The sequence below is a fragment of the Dama dama genome, chromosome 18, assembly GCF_033118175.1.
Source record: "Dama dama isolate Ldn47 chromosome 18, ASM3311817v1, whole genome shotgun sequence".
Classification (NCBI taxonomy): Eukaryota; Metazoa; Chordata; class Mammalia; order Artiodactyla; family Cervidae; genus Dama; species Dama dama.
In genome coordinates, this window is record NC_083698.1 from 98481625 (window position 1) to 98501245 (window position 19621).

The window sequence follows — 19621 nt, forward strand, 5'->3', positions numbered from 1 at the left end:
CCTGTGGGGAGGTGGAAGTGTGGGGTCAGGAGATAACGTTCTAAAAAAACAGTTCCCAGAAATGAAGATGGAGAATGTTGGGAAAGCCAACTGTTTTCATTTTTGCCTTTCAAATTTGTAAACATTAGGCTGCACGTGAGCAACTTGACTGTGTGTGTGTGTGTATGTGTGTGTGTATGTTAGTCACTCAGTCGTGTCCAACTCTTTGTGATCCTGTGGACTGTAGCCCGCCAGGCTCCTCTGTCCATGGAATTCACCAGGTAAGATTAGTGGAGTGGGTTGCTATTCTCTTCTCCAGGGGATCTTCCCGACACAGGGATCCAACTCAGGTCCCCCTTGTTGCAGACAGATTATTTACCATCTCAGCCACCAGTGACATTTTTCACTCAGCAGTATTTTATGCACTAATGGCTACATTATATTGAACATTATACTCTAACAGATTAGCTAAGATATTTACCATGGACTTCAGAACTCCACGTGTTCTGGCCCATCACGCTCCCCTCTGCCTGTCTGCCCCTCACACACTAAGCACCTCCCACCCGGACCTGTGCATCTGCTCCTGCCAGCGTGGTCCCCTCCCTCATGGGGACAGGCTATTGGCCCTACCTTAGAGTTTCAGTTCTGTCCTGGTGTGTGACGCTGCCCAAGGATAGGTGTTTCTAAGGCAACCCTGATGTTGCTGATCCAGGGAGTTCTCTCTTACAGTCATTGGTTTAGATCCCATGCAAGGCGGCCGCTGCAGGCTTGTGAGCAGCTCCCAGGGATAGATGGGGCCTGCAGAACGGACTTGCCCCAAGTGCTGCCCCCTGTTGTCCTGAGAGGAGAAGACAGAAGCAAGCCGACCTCCCAAACTGAAGACTTCTCTTTGAACATCATTAACTGATTTATGACTTCCCAGGTGGCACTAGTGGTAAAGAACCCACCTGCCAATGCAGGAGGCATGGGATATGTGGGTTTGATCCCTGTGTCAGGAAGATCCCCTGGAGGAGGAAATGGTAACCCACTCCAGTATTCCCATGGATAGAGGAGTCTGATGGGATACAGTCCATGGGGTCACAAAGAGTCTGACACAGAGTCAGACACAACTTAGCTACTGAGCATTCCCACAACTGATTTAAAAAGATGAGACTGTCATCAAGCAGGTAACTTCACCCAAGCGCTGAAGGGAGTGGAGAGACAGGACGGGAGAAATGGGAGGGGGAAATATCCTGCAGTCAGCAGAGCAGCTAATAAACTTCTATAACCCTGCACTAACTCATCCCACCCACTGGTGTGCCCACACCTAGCTTCTCAACATCCCACCAATTCACTATCACCCCTTCCTCGCATCATGGGGTGACGGCAGAGAGTGACAATGTCACCCCATGGAAGTCATCCAGGGGATGTTAGGGCTCCCCAACACTGGGTGCTGGACCTGTGCTTCTCCACACCTTTGCCCTGATCAATATTTTCCAGCTTTTTACAATCTGATGAATGAAAACCAAATCTCGTGCTATTAATTTGTATTTTTCATCAAGGCAACTCATACTTGTTGCCTCTTCATTTCTCTTGACCACTTTTCTGAAGAGTTTCCTTTCTTACTGATTTACTGTAGCTCTTGGAGTTTTGGGGCTTTCCGCACAGCTCAGTTGGTAAAGAATCTGCCTGCAATGCTGGAGACCTGGGTTTGATTCCTGGGGTGCGAAGATTGCCTGGAGAAGGAAATGGCAACCCACTCCCGTATTCTGGCTTGGAAAATCCCAAGGACAGAGGAGCCCGGCAGGCTACAGTCCATAGGTCACAAGTCGGACATGATTTAGCGCTATCTTTCTTTCTTTTTGAGCTTTTGTTACCACTGATCCTTTCTAGATGCAGCAGTTGTTGTTGTTTTGCTATTTTACTATTTGTCTTTTAACTTTATGATGTGCCCATTACTACCCTGTGGCAACCTCCCTGATATTTGCTAGAGGGTAAGTGACAACAAAAATAATCAATAAACAATCACTAATAAGAATAGAAAAGAGTTTTATTTGAGCCAAACTAGTCCAGAAGCCCGCTTCCCAGATTACTCTGAGAAACTGCTCTGGAGAAGTAGGGTTTTCAGCCCAGTTTTATATCTTATCAGAACAAAGAACATTAAACAAGTCAGGGTTACATTTCTTCAAGGTTTCAAAAAAAAAGACCACCTCATACATAGCAAGTCATCATGGCCTTGGCACCTGGGAAGGGAGTCTTATCATCAAAGGAGAACCAGCATTGGCTTCCCAGGAAGAAAGGCATTTAATCTTTATTTTTAACACAGACATTCTTTACTCCTGGTCAATGTGCCGGTTTCTTTAATAATTGAATCAGTTGTACAGTGTATGTTTGACAGGCCACAAAGGGGCTACTTTAGTTAGCGTAAAATTCAAGTGAACTCATGTATAAGCCAGAATAACTTCCCTATATCTTGATATGAAAAATTTTCCTTTATCATAAAGGAGTGTGTACAATACGTAGCCTGCCACACCATCCGTTCTCAATAATCGCTAGCAGGGCAGCTGCCGCCGTTGTTTTATAACACACGTCTGACACCCAGAGGCCCTGCAGTCCCAGGCCTGCTGGTCTTCAGTAACGCGCAGCACCGTGAAACCAGCGTAATAGAATATGTAGACTGTTCTGCGGAGTGCTAATCTAATGCCATTTGGATGGGATCATGTTTCATCTTGTGGGGTTTCCATGTAAGCGTTTGTGAGCACTGAAGCTCTAAAGTTAGTGGGAAAGACTGAAAGCTGTGTGATTCGATCTAACTCGGCGTTCCTCCTCTGTCACCACCCCTCCATCAGCCGGCCCCTGAGTACTGCAGCCTCCAGGAAGGCCTGCCCTACTTGGACATGGTGATTAAAGAGACCTTGAGGATGTACCCACCAGCTTTCAGGTAAGCCTGCACCCCAGGTTTTCAGTCTGTCACCACCTGCATTGTGAAGAATGCTGGACCCAAGCTCCTAGAGGGGAAGGTCTGAGTATTGGGGGTTATCTCTGGGGGACACAGGACACCATGCCTGACATACGGTCACTATGGCAGTAAATGTCTGGCCTATATTCCTATATGTTAACTATCTTTTCAAAGCATCATTGCTGTTTTCTTAACATGACCTTCCTCCCCAATCCAAGCCAATCTCTTTGGCCTCCTAGCCTCAGATGGCTTTTGTTCTTTACCCAGCCTGTTCATTCATACATTCATGGGCTACTTATTAAGCATCTACTTTATGCCACACGCTGAGAAATCAGCCAAAAGAGATAAAGCATCTGCCTTTGGAGTTGACAGTCCAGAGGGGAGCATCCAAGGCCTGGGATGCTCCTTCATTCTCTCCAACGATCCACACCCCGCCCCATCCTCAGAGCTCCCACCCAGGACTTGGCGCTCCAGGAGGTCTGACTCAGCCAGCCTCACCTGTTCCCCACTGGCTCTCTCCCCCCACAGCAGTCTGCACACTGACTCTACTTCGTATTATATTTTTGGACACTTTCCAACCGCTCTACAACTTTTCACCAAGGTGCATCCAGCCACACCAACCTGTAAATGCCTTGAGAGCAGGACTCAGGTCTTCTGCTTCTTTCAAATTCCCCCTAAATGAGATGTTACCAAATACCAGCCTCATTCACCCCAAGCACAGTAAGCCAAGAGCTGAGATGCTGAGGTTTGCAGCAGAGAACAGACATGTTCACACGGCAGCCAAGAGTGGAGTCAGAACAAATCTCCAAGCTGCCTCTCCCACGGCAAGTGGCCCAGGTATTCATGGGATAAAGCAGCAGCTGAGGAGCGTGGGGAAAGGTAATGATTGGCGATGAGAAAAAGGTGAGGCAATTGTAGTTCTAAGCAGGTGCAAGGAAGCTATAGGGGTCTCCATGGGAAGCAAGTTCAGAATATGGCGGCCTTAGCGTCAAAACAGAAGATAGTTTTGAGCCCTCTGAGGTCAAAAGGTCAGCGAGAAGCCGCTTGCGCATGCCCAGTTGGAGCGTCAGCGATGTTAACCAGTCTTAACTTGGCTCAAGCTCCAACTAGACACAGCTGTCTCCAAGTTCCTGAAAAAAAGCAACTTGGGCAAACATCTTACGTTGAAGTGGCCTAGCCCTTACAGTACGTGCAGGTTGTTGTGTAGCAACAATTAAAGCGAGCTTCATCAATGAAGGCAAGCTGAATGGATCTAACTGAGGACTACCCTGGGTTTCAGAGGCGGCCCAAGGAGCACAGGGTCTTAACTTGGGTCTCCAGACCCTCAGAGAGTGAAACATTGCTAGAGCTCAGACTCTAGGAACAGAGGCAACCCAAAGCATGTAACTTATAAATTCTACTCTACATCTCTAGGAAGCATTGTACCACATAAACCATATGGAACTAACTTTTGCCATTTCAAAAAGAGAAAATGTGGATGATGTGAAGGTATCTCAAAATTATATTCCAAACCGAAAATATCCTAGAGAGTGTGATTGTAGATACTGTCCAAAACATTCAGACCCAGAGCCAAGAGAGAATTCCCAGGGTGTGAGTCAAATCACATCCTTCTCAAGCACACACGGGTTCAATCTCCTGGTCCAGGAGCAGACAGGAACGCCAGGGCTCGCCTCGTTGCTCTCTTGACACTAGTATTAAGAGCTGATCCTGGGACTTCCCTGGTGGTCCAATGGTTAAGACTCTGCGATTCCACTGCAGGGGGCACAGGTTTGAGCCCTTGTTGGGAAGCTAACATTCTGCATGCTGCATGGCCAAAAAAATAAAAGACCCAATTTCACCTGACTTCCTTGGGAGCCTCAGAGCAAACTGTCATCTGGTCTATTTTTTGTTTTTGTTTTCATTTTTTAATGATTTATACCAACTTCCTTGCAAGGGAACTGTGGGCAGCTGCTATACACATGAAATTCAAAATAAGACATTCAGTGATATAACAGATCAAAGACTGTTCAGAGGAAAGAATCCATGATGGGACCCCAGAGATGGTGACAGCTGGGGTCAGGCTTGGTGGCTGAGGCTCCCAGGAGAGAGGAAAACTGGTTGAGTTGAACCATCCTGTTCTCTATTGGGAGGAAAATGTAGACACTGATCAAAGACACATCATTTCCTGGATCTTAAGTCAATCAAGCATTCATCATATGAGACCTTGCATAGATGACATATTGAGCAACGAAGTCCACAGTCTCTTCAGCACTAAAATTCTTCAGGCAATTCTCCTCCTGATCCTTTATAAGCAGCAAAGTGTAAAAGGAAGTCAGTGAAGGCATTGTTCTGGGGAACCAGGATGCTGCGATCTCACCTGAGGGCAGGACAGACCCAGAGTATCTAGATGGATTTGTTAAAATTCCCACTATATATAAAAAAAATAGATCCAGGCTTCCCTAATGACAGAGCCAGTCTGGACGGAAAGTCAAGACAGTCTTGGTCCTGCCATTAGTTTATTGTGTGATCCTGGGTAAGTTCCGGGCTGTTCTGGGCTTCTGTTTCCTGTGTCTTTAGAGGGTACATGACAGCTGCTCTGCCTACTCTGGGAGTGTTGGGAGGATCAGTGAGACAGCAGCCGTGGAAACACGGTACCCCACAGGCAGCATGTCGTGCGAGGTGTGAAGTAAAGAGTGAGAAGCGTTTGAGTTGAACAGCCTGCACCCAGTCCGGTCCCAGTCTCAGGCAAGCCATGGCCTCCCTTCCTCCAGACCTACTCCTCTGGCGGCTTAAACCCAGTCACTCTATGGACTTCTGTCATCAAACAGCAGAAGTGAGAGGGGCAGACAAGAGGCCCATTTGCTTTAGCCCAAGCATAGGGTTTGGGGATGAACATAGAATTTTGCTTTTTAATTTTTTCACTTTATTATTTTCATCTCAGAAAAACACTTGACTTTTCCCAAGCACTGACACATTTGACTGATACCCTTATTCCTAAAAGAAAAAACCCTCAAAATTGCCTTTGTGGAAAATGTAACAATTCTCTTTGAAGAATTAATTAATGTCAACCCAGGAATCTATGCAGTATAATTCAGCAGATTCTGGCCTGGTATGCAGCACCGATATTTTGGCCACCTGATATGAAGAGTCGACTCATTGGAAAAGACCCTGATGCTGGGAAAGACTTAAGGGCAGGAGTAGAAGGGGGCAACAGAGGATGAGAGGGTTGAATGGCATCACTGACTCAATGGACATGAGTTTGAGCAAACTCCGAGAAACAGGAAAGGACAGGGAAGCCTGGCGTGCTGCAGTTCTTGGGGTCGCAGGGTTGGACATGACCTAGCAACTGAACAAACCAAAACTGCGGCCTAGTCTAGCCAGATAGGAGGTCCGATGATGTATAGAAGGGAAGGCCCCGTTTTCCGGCTTTTAGGGGGTCTTGCCTCTAGATCCAAGCTATTTCTGGTAACTGAAAAGGAAGGAGGTTAGGGTATATCCTTATCTGTTCCCCCAGGGCTGAGGGTACATACATCAGAGCCCCCGCCTGCTCTGATTAGAGCAAGAGTGTTTTGTGACCAGTTCCAAGCACACGATAACTGCATTTGTTGCTTAGGCTCTGAATGGGAGTCTCACAGCCCTGACCTTTCACGTTCCTGATATAGTGAAGGCTCATAACAGTGACAAATGCAGCAAGGAGCCACGAGTTACTCTTCATTTCTTTTATAAGCAGGAACACGGTACAACAGTGATTTGTGTAATAACTTTATCTCCTCTGAGATATTTAGGGAAACCTAGTTCTGCAACCTGAAGTAAAAGCCAGCATAAATTATTTTTAATTTTTAAAGTAATTATTCATATTACCAAAATAAAATTGCTTATACTTAAAAAAAGAATGAAGAAATACAGAAGGATACAAAGAAAAAGTCGGCCCCCCTGGTCCCCCACCATCCTCTGCCCCAGCGCCACCCCTTACGGGAGGTCATGGGAGAAGTTTAGGTATTCTTCCGTAAACATTATGTTCATAGGCAGACACATATAGTCTAGCCTTTTCAAATAAGACATGAATGGAAGTAAGCCATTGTCCTTTGGTGAAAGAAACAATCTGATCAAGATGCTTTCCTCTCCAGTAGAAGTTCTCCATAGCCACACAATGAAGGGGAACAGATGTGCAAACCCAAATTTCCTGTCGGTAAAGCAAGTGTGTGGCCCCAAAGGGAATAGGAAGAAGATGGCATGGTGGCCGAGGGACGATCCCTGCACGGCTTCCAATGCCAAGGCTCTCGTGCATCCCAACACCAGGCATAAGACAGGTTCTTCAAGCTGAAGGAAGGGATGGATGAACCTAGAGACCCCCGGGTCCCGGGCAATGTAGGGTTAATAGCCAAAGTGGGGGTGGGACTGGCGTCAGGGTTGGTACCTGTCCAGGTCACCTCTGCCAGCCCCCTCCCACACTGCAGTCCTGGGCCCCAGCACGGCTACCCCCAGGCTCTCCAGCTCGTCTCTGCTCTGCCTCAAGGCGGGGCTGACTCGTGTGTCCCGCAGGTTCACGCGGGTGGCGGCACAGGACTGCGAGGTGCTGGGCCAGCGCATCCCCGCAGGCGCCGTGCTGGAGACGGCCGTGGGCGCCCTGCACTACGACCCCAAACACTGGCCGAACCCCGAGAACTTCGACCCCGAGAGGTGAGTACTGCCCCTTCTAAAGGGCTGGTGGGGGGAGTGAGTGTGAGGATTGGAGGCAGCTGCCAGGAGACACAGATTTCGTGAAGTGCCCCCAAAGTCAAAAGCTGCGGCAACCAGAGAGAAGTTTTTGAGGCATAATTTCTAAAGGAACTAAGCGTACCATCTTTGAAGAGATCAAAACCCAATCCAGAGGTTTAGCCATCTCCACAGCACTGTGTGCAAGTAACAAGGCACTCTCAGACGGGTGTCCACTGTTTGTTCACACTGAGAAACAGGACACCTTTCAGAAACGTGTTAAGATGTAGCAGGATATCACTTCCTTTTTTAAAAAATGAATGCCTGTTCCAAAACAAGAGTATCAACAATTTCTTTAGGAATTCATGAAGCCCGGCTCTGCTAACATGGTAGACCTGAATGCCCCCTTCTGTCCCCGGCATGGATTTGGTCCATTGTCTAAATTTCATTTCCAGACTCCCAATTTAAAATGTCTGAGCAGGCATCCGCACTTCCTCCTCATGAGAGTGGATGCATGCCACTTCCTGGTTGATCTGGCAAGTGGGGGGCTGGCCAGCTGGCAGCTGTGTTTCCACCATAGTGGCTGCATCTTCCTGTTAATGCAGCCCCGACTGTACAACCCTGGTCCCTGGGAAACCATGGGCAGTGGGACCCAGATAAGTAACACTGTGCTGCTCAGCAGCTCCTGGAATTACGGTAGAGATCCAGACATACAAACAGCAGCTGCAGGGTTTATAGCATCACCTTTGAAAACAAATGGCCTTGAAACAAAAAAGGCTTCCCTGGTGGCTCAGGCGGTAAAGAGTCCCGCCCGCAGTGTGGGAGACCTGAGTTTGATCCCTGGGTCGGGAAGATCCCCTGGAGAAGGAAATGGCAACCCACTCCAGTATCCTTGTCTGGAGAATTCCATGGACGAAGGAGCCTGGCAGGCTACAGTCCATGGGGTCGCAAGGAGTCAGACACAACTGAGTGACTTCACTTGAAAACAAAAGTGCCTTAACAAGATGTTGAAAAGGTGGGCCAAGGGCTTCTTGGGCCCATGAGGTTCAGAGGCAGTAATAAGTGAGCTGGCTACTATTACAAAATAGTGGTTGTCACCGAGCGTTACTGTCACAGAACACATGTGGCAAATGTCATTTGGAGCTGAAGAAGAGCTTCCAGTGAGTCAAATACTGCCACCCGCAGAGGTTCAAGTTGTGTTCTTGAACCAGAAAGGCAAACATGGGCAGGGAGACAGCTCCCATCATGGCATCAAGAGACAAACTGGTAGGACACAGCTGTCAGAGGGGGCTGGTGCCCAGGGACTCTGCTTAGGAAGTGGATGTCAGAGGGTGACACTCTGGCTGCTGGGGAAACTGGAGCCATGGGTGAAGGGAGGGCTGTGGTTTCTTGGAGACTTTCACCCAAGGATTCTAGTGAGTCTGCAGGCACGTTAACCACACAGTGAATTCATAAGAAGAGGCAGAGAGGGCAAAGGGGACGTTCCCGGTGATTCTTTGAATTCAACAGTGCTTGGAGGGCTTGGCAGGACGGGAGGAGGGGAGCCTGGACTGAAGCGTGTGGACAGGCGGCCACCTCCTCCGGAGCCTTGGGGACTGACGGGTCCAGCAGAAAACGATCCTGCAGACCCCGGGTGCGGGGTGCAGAGGGTGGAGGATTGAGGCCCCACCTGCCTGGTAGGAGGAGCGTGAAGCCCTGTGAAGGGTGGCGGGGTTGCGAGCCCACCCTGACCGAACCACCCTGCAGGTTCACGGCCGAGGCGCAGGAGCGTCGGCGGCCCTACGCGTACCTGCCGTTTGGGGCGGGCCCCCGGAGCTGCCTCGGGGTGCGGCTGGGGCTCCTGGAGCTCAAGCTGACGCTGCTCCACGTCCTGCGCAAGTTCCGGTTCGAAGCCTGTCCCGAGACGCAGGTGAGCCCCGCCCGCTGCTCTGGGCGCAGGGGTGCCCACCGCACCCCAACTTCCCATTCCAAGAGCCTTCCACCCACACCTCCTGCCTGCTCAGGCCACTTCCCTTTCTGGAATGCCACCCCTCTCCCTTCCCCACCCCCAGTCTAATCCCACCCTCCAAATTCAAATTGGTGTTCCCTCAGACCCCAAAGTGTCCCCAAGAAGTCCTGCTCATAGGGCATCTCCCATTCCTACCCCACCTCAGGTGCCAGTTCCTCCAGGAAGCCCTTCCTGACGACTTTGCCAGCCACAGCAGACTACTTTTTCTGAAGTCCTGTTTCAAGTGTGCCTATACCTGCACTGTCTGGTGTTACAGCCACTAGCCACATATGGCTATTTATGTTAGTAATAAATCAATACAATTAAAAATTCAGCTCCTCATTTGCATTAACCACACTTCAAGCACCCAGCACCCACTTTCACTAGTGGCTGCCACAGGGGATAAGGACAAGTCTAGATCATCTTGTTTCTTGAACCTATAACTGGTCTTCCATCAGGACTCAAAGACATCAATGGGAAAGCCTGCCTGGCCCCAGCACTAAGGCCTGGTGGCACTTCTCTCCTTGGAGGTTCCATGGTAGCCACTGAACAGTCCTTTCACACGCACCTGTAGAGGATACCCTGCTTCTCGAGTAATTCTGTGGCTTTTCTTCCTAATCTCCATCCCACCATCCACCTGCCTAAGTTGGACATAAGGAAAGCCTTCTGAATGGCAGCGGACTTTAAGCAGGGAGCTCTCCCCAAGCTCCTGAAAACGGGAGAGGGGGTCCAACTCAGTTTCTGGCTGGGCCCCAGGGTGAGAGATGAGAGTAGATGAGGAAGGTCTGAGGTTTCATTCACCACTTGGCACTCTGTGCCCTTGGGCAGGTCGGGTGGCCTCTCTGAGCCTGTATTTTTTCATCTGCAGTGTTCTGCTCCCACCTTACAAGCAGGCTTGTTAGGGTAACTGGGGGACCTCTCCCCTGTGAGATTCCCTGGTAGCTCAGCTGGTAAAGAATCCACCTGCAATGGAGAAGACTTGGGTTTGATTCCTAGGTCAGGAAAATTCCCTGAGGAGGTACAGGCTACCCACTCTGGTATTTTGGGACCTCCCTGGCGGCTCAGTTGGTAAAAGAATTCACCTGAAAGGTGTGAGACCTAGGTTCAATCCCTAGGTTGGGAAGATCCCCTGGAGAAAGGAATGGCTACCCACTCCAGTATTCTGGCCTGGAGAATTCCATGGACAGAGGAGCCTGGCAGGCTACAGTCCATGGAGTTGCAATGAGTCAGACACAACTGAGCAACTTTCACTTTCACTTTCCTCTGCTGGACGTTATTAACATAGGAAAGGGGTGAGTCCCTGTCCAACACCAGGCTCAAGACACAACTCTGCAGCCTCTCAGAGTCCCCCTGGGGAGGCCACTTTGCTCACTCTCAGCCCTGACCTCCCTCAGCCCTCAGCCCAATCCCCACAACCTGCCTCAGGCCCATTCCCAGGGTACTTTCTCATCAATAGGGTTATTTCTGACAGATATCTTAATTTCCTATTTTAGGTACCACTGCAGCTAGAATCCAAATCTGCCCTAGGTCCAAAAAATGGTGTCTACATCAGAATCGTCTCCCGCTGACGCTACCCTCTCATCCAAAGAAAATCGTGTGGAAACGTGGATTTTTGTTAAAACATCACTGAAGCAGTTGAAAGCGTGCCTGGCCTATGAATATAAAAGTGGCCACTTATGTAACATTTCCTAAATGCTTAATAAATGTGTGTTGCACTTAGTTTTGACTTTGCTAATGGTGTCTGAAGAACAGATCGTCCTCTCAATAAAGAACTGCTGCTAAATGAGTTAAAACATAGTTTGGACAAAATGACTGAGAACTTGGGGTTTTGGAAGAAGGTCTAGCCTCAGGATGGAAGGCATCGATAGGGTAGGGGACACACAGATGCTCAAGTTAAGTGGTCCTGATGGCCCGAGTATGGGGGTCTTTTCAGTGTCTGGTGCATTGTGATGTTTAACTTAAGAGAATAATGTTCACCAGAAGCTCAACTTTAAAAGTGGTTCAAAAGCTTTATAATGCTTTGATTTTTCTAGGTAGAGTACTACCAACATTCTAAGTTTCAATGCACAGAAAAGTGATACAGGCCACAGTGTACTTTTTGCTTTAAAGAACATCCTATCTTAATGCTCTGTGGTGACCTGAATGGGAAGTTAGAAAGGGGGAGGTTCTATGTATACATGTAGCTGATTAACTTGCTGTACACTAGAAACTAACACAACATTGTACAGCAACTACTGTTGCTGATCAGTCACACCGTCGTGTCTCTTTGCCACCCCACGGACTGCAGCACACCAGGCTACCCTGTTCTTCACCATCTCCCAGAGCTTGCTCAAACTCATGCCCATTGAGTTGGTGATGCCATCCAACCATCTCATCCTCTGTCGTCCCCTTCTTCTCCTGCCTCAATCTTTCCCAGCATCAGGGTCTTTTCAAATGAGTCAGCTCTTCGCATCAGGTGGCCAGAGTATTGGAGCTTCAGCATCAGTGCTTCCAATGAATATTCAGGGCTGATTTCCTTTAGGATGGACTGTTAGGATCTCCTTGCAGCCCAAGTGACTCTCAAGCGTCTTCTCCAACATCACAGGTCAAAAGCATCAATTCTTCAGTGCTTAGTTTTCTTTATGGTCCAACTCTCACATCCATACATGACTACTAGAAAAACCATAGCTTTGACTATACAGACCTTTGTTGGCAAAGTCATGTCTCTGCTTTTTAATATGCTGTCTAGATTTGTCATAGCTTTTCTTCCAAAGAGCAAGCGTCTTTTAATTTCATGGCTTTAATCACCATCTGCAGTGATTTCGGAGTCCAAAAAAAAGTCTGCCACTGTTTCTTTCCATTTTCTCCCATCTATTTGCCATGAAGTAATGGGACCAGATGCCATGATCTTATTTTTTTTTAATGTTGAGTTTTAAGCCAGCTTTTTCACTCTTCTTTCACCTTCATCAAGAGGCACTTTAATTCCTCTTCACTTTCTGCCATAAGGCTGTGTCATCTGCATATCCGAGATTATTGGTATTTCTCCTGGCAACCTTGATTCCAGCTTGTGATTCATCCAGCCCAGCATTTCACATGATGTACTCTGCATATAAGTTAAATAAGCAGGGTAACAATATATAGCCTTGACATACTCCTTTACCAATTTGGAACCAGTCTGTTGTTCCATGCCTGGTTCTAACTGTTGCTTCCTGACCTGCATACAGGTTTCTCAGGAGGCAGGTAAAGTGGTCTGATACTCCCATCTCTTTAAGAATTGTCCAGTTTGTTGTGATCCACACAGTCAAAGGCTTTAGCATAGTCAATGAAGCAGAAGTAGATGCTCTTCTGGAATTCTCTTGCTTTTTCTGTGATCTAACAGACGTTGGCAATTTGATCCATGGTTCCTCTGCAACTATACTCCAAAATTTTAAAAAGAACATTATAATTTTCTGTTTCTGGCTATGCGAGGTCTTTGTTGCTGTGTGTGCTGCGGGCTTTCTTTAGTTGCAGTGAGTGGGCAGTTACTCTTCATTGCAGCACATGGGCTTCTCATTGCGAAGGCTTCTCTTGTTGCAGAGCACAGGCTCAGTAGTTATGACATGCAGGCCTAGTTGCTCAGAGGCATATGGAATCTTCCTGAATCAGGGATCAAATCCGTGTCCCCTGTGTTGGCAGGCAGATTCTTAATGACTGTACCACCAGGGAGGTCCCCATCCTATCATAATTTTGATTAAAAAATCAAAATACAGAACTGAATTTATTAAGAATAATTATTGTGTTGCTGAGAAGTTCAAATGTAACAAACAACTTGCAAACTGAGTCTCAGATCTGCTGCCAGCAGCCGTGTGGTCTTTTCACCTCTGTGCCGTTTCCTCATGTATAAAACAAGGACCACAGCCCCCTCCTCTACACAACATCCAAGCAGCATCACAGGGCTGATGTTGTATAGGTAACGTAGCAGGAATCTGCAAGGATGTGGTACCAAGGCTGACCCTCCAGTAGGAAGTGCAGGCTGTTGCAGGAGAGCCTCCCCGTGTCCACCGCTGTGATTGCAGCTTCTGCTGTTTTCCCTGCCTCCCGCTCCCAGCACCCCATGCTTTCCCCAAAGCGCCCACCTGGAGAGATCCCTTCTCTTTCTGGCCTCTTAGAATATAAGAGGCCAGCCTCATGACTATTTGTTGTCAATCTCTCTCTCTCTCATACACACATATGCATGCTCTGCACCCCACTACCTCTTTGCATGGGAATTCTGAGAGGTCTTTTTGACTTCTTCCCATCACAGTCCCATTCCCCTCCCATGCCCACAGGAACAGCTGCCCTCCACTCCTACCCACAAACCCTGGTCCTTTCCTCAATGTCCAGTCCAGGAAGGTGGCAATGTGCTTTCTCAAAGGTCAGCAAGGGTAGAGGCCTTGGCCGTCTCCACAGTTCACTTGACTTTTCTGGAGCATTTGATCAGCTCCTGCTGTTCTCACCCACACCCCCAATGAAGCCACTCCTGCTGCTTCCCACCACTCAGCTCCTAGCAGTCTCAGATCTGAGAACCGCAGGCAGAGGCATCGTGTGGGAACTAGACACACCGTATCAGGAGGCTGAGGGATGGAAAGGAAGGTGCCGGGGAAGGAAAGACACCTTGCTGAGGTCTGAACCGAGGCCAGTGGGCACAGCCACCCAGGAGGGGTGGAGGGCCTCCAGGGGTGGAGCCATCCTGCCAGCCCCTCCACCCGTCAGAGACCCTCCCAGCCGCTGTGCGTGGACGAGACACAGAACACACCATCCCCTCCACGTCCAGAACACCCTGCACAACAGTGGGTCTGGGTTTTGTGGGGCTTGAAATCTGAGTTGAGGGAAAGAAAAAGAAACAAATATGTAACTTTCAAATTAACCCAAATGTATGATCATGCAGCCAGGTAGCAGTGGTTTCCCCTGAGGGCTGTGGAAGGAGCCCCAGTAAATGAGGGGCCGTGAAGCTTCAGCTTCATCGCCTTCATGATGAAACCATGCACAGCCCTCCTCGAGGCCAGAAACAGGGGCTCTGTTTTATCCTGACACCCAGAAAAGTGACTCACCCCACAGGCGCTCGATAAACAGACACTGAAGAATGAGCTGCAGCTGTCACCCAGGTCAGATAAATATTTTTTTATTCCCAGACTCTGCTGTGACACTGCAGCACAGGTATTCAGATTTCATGGGGACATAAAACCCTTATTCAGAGGGTATTCTGTGCAGAGGCAGGGACAGGCATTCACAGGCCAGGCCAGGTCCTGGGAGAGCCACTCACTCCTATCACCTGCCACGACTAAGGGACACCAACAGGGATTCAGTGACACTACACAGCAGCCACTGGTCTAACAGCTGGTCTAGCCACTGGTCTAACATGGGCCAATTTCAAGGCCAGAAGCCCAGGAGAAGCAGCAGAAATGTTGTCTGGATTAGACACATCGCAACGGACATGATGTGCCCTGCCAGGCCCACAACCCAGGACTTCTGTACCAATGGCTACTGTGTCATTCTGATAAAAACAAATCCAGGTGCCACAAAGACCCTGAAATGTCAAACCACTGAAGAGACAGAAATTGTTGCAAATTAAAACCAATCCATAAAATAGTGTCTGGAAAATCTGTGCCTGATGCCAATCCGCAGCAAAGTCAACAAAGAGTAAAAAATAAAACTTTAACACCCGAGTAAAAAGCAATAATGGATTCGCCTACCATCATTACTGGCAAGTCCAAAAGTGATTTAAAAGTGAAAATATTATCATCAGCCAGAGATTAAGAATCTTCGTAACTTCATCACGAAGTCAATGTTAAATGAACAGTTCATTAAAAGTTTTTTGTTTAAAAAAAAAAACTTTCCCTAAAGAACTACTTCAAGTAAGATAAGCCAGAAAGGCATAAAACCATCGGGGTGCTCACTGCCGGCCGCTGAAGAAAGAAGCCAAGGACAAGAGGGTGGGAGCAGCGGCCGGGGGCTTGGTGGAGGCAGTGTACTGGATGACGTACTCCGGGTAGGCCTGGTGCTTCTCGAAGATCACAAAGATGGACGGTTCGGACATGCTGTTGACGCAGCTGTCGTACAGGATGTTGCCTTGGGCCTCCTTGATCGGGGGGCGGACGTAGGCAGTGCTGCCCCGGACGAACTCGCCCACCAGCACCCGAGCCAAGAACATGGCGTGGGTGTTGGTGTCAGTTTTGCTGTAATGGTGGGAGTATGCGGCGTCCCGGGCAAAGTAGCTCCCTACAAGGACACCAGGGTCAGCCTGTGGCCAGAAAAGGCGTGCCCACTTCCTGTCAACAGGGCAAGATCTACAGCCATTACCTTCCCTCTGCTCCCGTTTTTCCAACTTCTTCCTCATGAAGGGCTTCAGAGGGGTCATGAAACTCTGAGATGGAAAACTCTTTTCAAGCAAGATCTGTCACTCCAACTCTAAAGGTCTCTGGGCCCCTCATCACTGACCCCCTCTCCCAGAATGTCAGCTTCCTGAGCCATAAGATGGGGCTGTCGGCCCGGCTTCCCAGGGTTAGTGTGGAAAATGACCAAGACCCCACCCATGGAACACGCTGCAGACACCCACCACCCGATACACAGATTCATGGATGGGAATCTGAGTTGGAAGCTGCTGCCTGCACATTCAGATTAACAACCCACCACTGGCTCCCATGCACCCTGACCCCACAGCCGTCAGCACGCAGACTGAAGCCAACGGACAGACCTGGCCGAGAAGCTGCTGACTACAGATCACACCACTACGAGGTTCTCTCAATTTAGCAACCACTGAAGAGGAGAGGAGAATGTTCCTGTTCTCAAGAGGTGTTTAAGGGTAAAGTGGTATGATACATGCCACCTACTCACAAACGGTTCAGAAGTAAGAGACGGGGGTGATAAATCCAATGTGAAGTGTTAAAGCTGATGAACTGGTAAAATTTACGTGGGAGGGTTTTTTAAATATTATTCTTGCACCTTTCCTGTTAGAAATTATTTTCAAATAAATTTTAAAAATAACCAAGAGACAAAACCAGGTAACACATTACAACAAGAATGACGTATTTACCTAAGCGTATCTGAGCGTTCAGATTTTTACTCTAAGGTAACAGCGTGGACAGGTGGGGACCTGACTCCTCTCCTCACTCCTCCAGACAGATGCAGGCCCATCTCCCAGGGAAGCCAAACCCCAGCCTAAGCAGGGGTCAGACCTGGGGCTGCACACGGCGGGGAGGGAGAGTCAGGTGCCGACAGCTGGGTTCCCCACATCCTGGCCCGTCCTCCCCGAGTCTGAACTACTAGTGCAACTCATGCTGGTTCCCCCCACGCCCTCTGTCAATTTGTTTTAAGGTGGTTTCTGGGTCCTGGACAGTGAGGCCAAGAGGATTCTGCCAGCAGGGGCACTTACCCTTGCCATAGGAAGTACCGTGGAGACCACTAACCCGCCAGTCAAAGTTCTGCTGGCAAATGGCGTCGACAAGACCAGTGCTGGTGCCATGGAACAGCTGCCTTTCATCCACCGTCTTCCCACCATTTCTCTTCTGCATCTGCTCCTTTTGCCTAGAATCACGCAGGGAATGTGTGCTGGAGGCAGAGGACACTTGCCACCAAATAAAGGCTGCCCAACCCAAGAAAACATGTCTTACTAGACATGCCATGAGACCAGGAGCCATGAGACTCCAGTCACGGGCCAGGAGCCTAGAAAGCTGAGAGCAGGACCTGGGTGAGAGCAGAAGGAAGCTCTCCCTCCTGGGCTCCAGGCTTCCACGGCTCCTTGAACCCCCAAAGTAGATGGACAAGCCTTGAGAAGCCAGGCTACTTCTCCCCAGTATCCTGCTCCTGCCTGAAGCCTAGCCAAGGGGGCTGGAAGATGCTGGACAGCAGGAGCATCCTCATCCCTCTCCTCTAAGTTCCCTGATCTCATCACCAGGCTGGAGTTCAGATGACCCTGCTCCAGCCTCTTGTGGGGAAAGGGGAGCAGGACTCCAGGCCCACCACGGAGACCTGCTGTGGATTTCCTTCCCACACGGACATGTGCCCAGGGACATGCCAGTCCTTGGGCACAAAAAGGAGGCCCTTGCCCTCTGGCTGCCAGGACTATAGCTTTACGTACCCCAGGGTGAGGGGTGGCTTCTATGGACCCCAGCAACAGGGGACTGTTGCTCTTCAGAGTGTCTAGTGCAGGAGCTGGCTTTGTCCCTGGGGAAGCCACAGCACCCACCCCCGACTCCGCCCCATCTCTGGAGGGACATGCTGGCCCTGAGTTGTACAGATGAAGAGGGGGACAGAAGAGGGACGCAGCTTCTGATCCCTGTGGCCTGGGGCAAGCAGCAGCTGCTGTGGCAGATTGTCGCTGCCGCACCAGCATGTCTGGGAAGCAGCTGTCTGAGGGAACAAGGGACTAGCCCACCGAGAGCGAGCCCTGGACACACCACTGGTAGACTTCCCAGAGGGCGGGGTTCTGGACCCGTTCAATCTTCTGAATGGAGTAGAGAGGCATTGTACAGGTGAAGAGGCTCCAGACCTTCTGAAACTCTTCTGAGGATGAAGGGATGGTAATCCTCTGTAAGGGCCAAACATTTTCACTCTGTTATCGTCAAAGTGTAGAATACAGCTCTCTTCCCAAGGCTGCTCATGGAATGCCAGAACCACAAGCAAACACAGACATCTTTCTGTGTTTCAGTAAAGGGGAGCATTTTCCCCACTCCCCTTAACTCCGAGGGGCAGTCTCTCCAGGCTCAGATGTGTGCAATCTGTGGTCACTTCCCTCCTCTCCCCGGCGAAGCCAGCCAGCCAGAAGGACAGGCAGGCACTGCTACATCAGTACCACCACAGGAGTTCAAGCACGGTCCCTGCTCCCCTCCTGACCCCACTCAGGGCCAACTACAGGGTCTACAAGACCCAGAGCTGGTGCTGGTGGATGTGGAACACACACGTCTGGCAGAGAAGGGGTAAATCCTGCCACGGGCAGTGATGAGGCCACGCACAGCACATGCTGAGGGAGAGGCCAGGCTGGCGGACGGCACACAGCAGCTCAGCTCAGTGAGACCACGGGTACCCCCTCCCAGCTGGGTCTGCACCTCCCCTAGCGTCTGGCTCTAGGAAAGCACTCCTGATGAGCCCGCAGAGGCCCCTGACTGTCACACAGAGCAACACACACAAATCCCTGCTCCTGTTGTCTGGACCCCAACCAGCTTGCCTATTGCCAGGTCCACGAGGCTGGGCCCAGTGACCCTGTTCCAGGATCTCTGGGGATTCTCTCTGCATCATCCTTTCCCCGACCCAAGTGCAGCCTTATAATAACCATCTCATCCCCCACAGACCCTAAATGATCTGGGCTCTATGTGAACATCCATGGCTCTCTGCAATCTACAATCTGACTCTGGTTTCCCTGCTCCTGTCTCTGGAGGCCACCATGCCCTCTCCCTCAAGCCTGCCCTCCCAGCCCAGAGCCCGACAAGGACTCCCACACCTGTCATGGCCTGCAGCTCAGCCCCCTGACCAGGGCACTCCACAGCAGGGCCTGACTTCCCTCTCCTGTGCCCCCACATCTATGCATGCCCTCCACCCGAGACACTCTGTGTCCTGTCTTAGGTTCCTTCCCCATCCAGTTCGCATCCACCAGCATGTTCCTCCCAACCCTCTCCTGTGTAAGCGCCAGCCGTCACCAGGTGTGGACCCCGGTGAGGCCTTCCTTGATCCCTGAAATACAGCGGCCTGGTCCCTGATGGCCAAGTACTGCATCTGCAGTCGCCCAGCCCTCCGACGTCCTCCCAGGGCTGCTGGGGTCTGGCTGTGCTTTGGGCATCTCCCAGGCAGGGGCTGTTGAGTTGGAAAAGCCAGTATGCACAGTGCTTGCCGGGTCAGAGGCCAGAAGCTCCACGTACACCTGGCGTCACCAGACCCCAGCCTGAGCTCTCTACCCAACTCAGCACAGAGCCCACTGCAAGCTGCTAAATGGAGTGTTCATTCTCTCATCTTCCAGTAAGTTCCTAGTATCCTCCTCCCAACTGCAACTCCTCTTTTAGATGGCCCTCATCACACTGAACCCTCTCCTGGCTTCTTTCCCTTTCCTTCTTAGT

General features: G+C 49.9%; 2 protein-coding genes across 6 annotated transcripts in view; one reads left to right on the top strand and one right to left on the bottom strand.

Annotated features, from left to right (window-relative positions):
- The window catches only part of TBXAS1 (thromboxane A synthase 1), a 161589-nt gene extending 150292 nt beyond the window's left edge, over positions 1-11297 (top strand). The window contains exons 10-13 of the mRNA XM_061165908.1: positions 2808-2899; positions 7439-7576; positions 9338-9500; positions 11072-11297. Of these exons, the coding sequence (XP_061021891.1) occupies positions 2808-2899; positions 7439-7576; positions 9338-9500; positions 11072-11146 (468 nt within the window). The 3' untranslated portion in view covers positions 11147-11297. The remainder of the gene's footprint in view (positions 1-2807; positions 2900-7438; positions 7577-9337; positions 9501-11071) is intronic.
- Positions 11298-14681: 3384 nt separating this feature from the next.
- PARP12 (poly(ADP-ribose) polymerase family member 12) overlaps positions 14682-19621 on the bottom strand; it is a 41629-nt gene continuing 36689 nt past the window's right edge. For 4 of the 5 annotated variants that reach the window (XM_061165910.1, XM_061165912.1, XM_061165911.1 and 1 more), the window contains exons 10-12: positions 17972-18102; positions 16948-17099; positions 14682-15794 (exon numbers count right to left, since the gene is read on the bottom strand). In XM_061165910.1, coding sequence (XP_061021893.1) covers positions 15469-15794; positions 16948-17099; positions 17972-18102 — 609 coding nt within the window. In that variant the 3' untranslated portion in view covers positions 14682-15468. Of the gene's footprint in view, positions 15795-15875; positions 15940-16947; positions 17100-17971; positions 18103-19621 lie in introns of all 5 variants that reach the window. The other variant, XM_061165914.1, reaches the window with a different exon arrangement.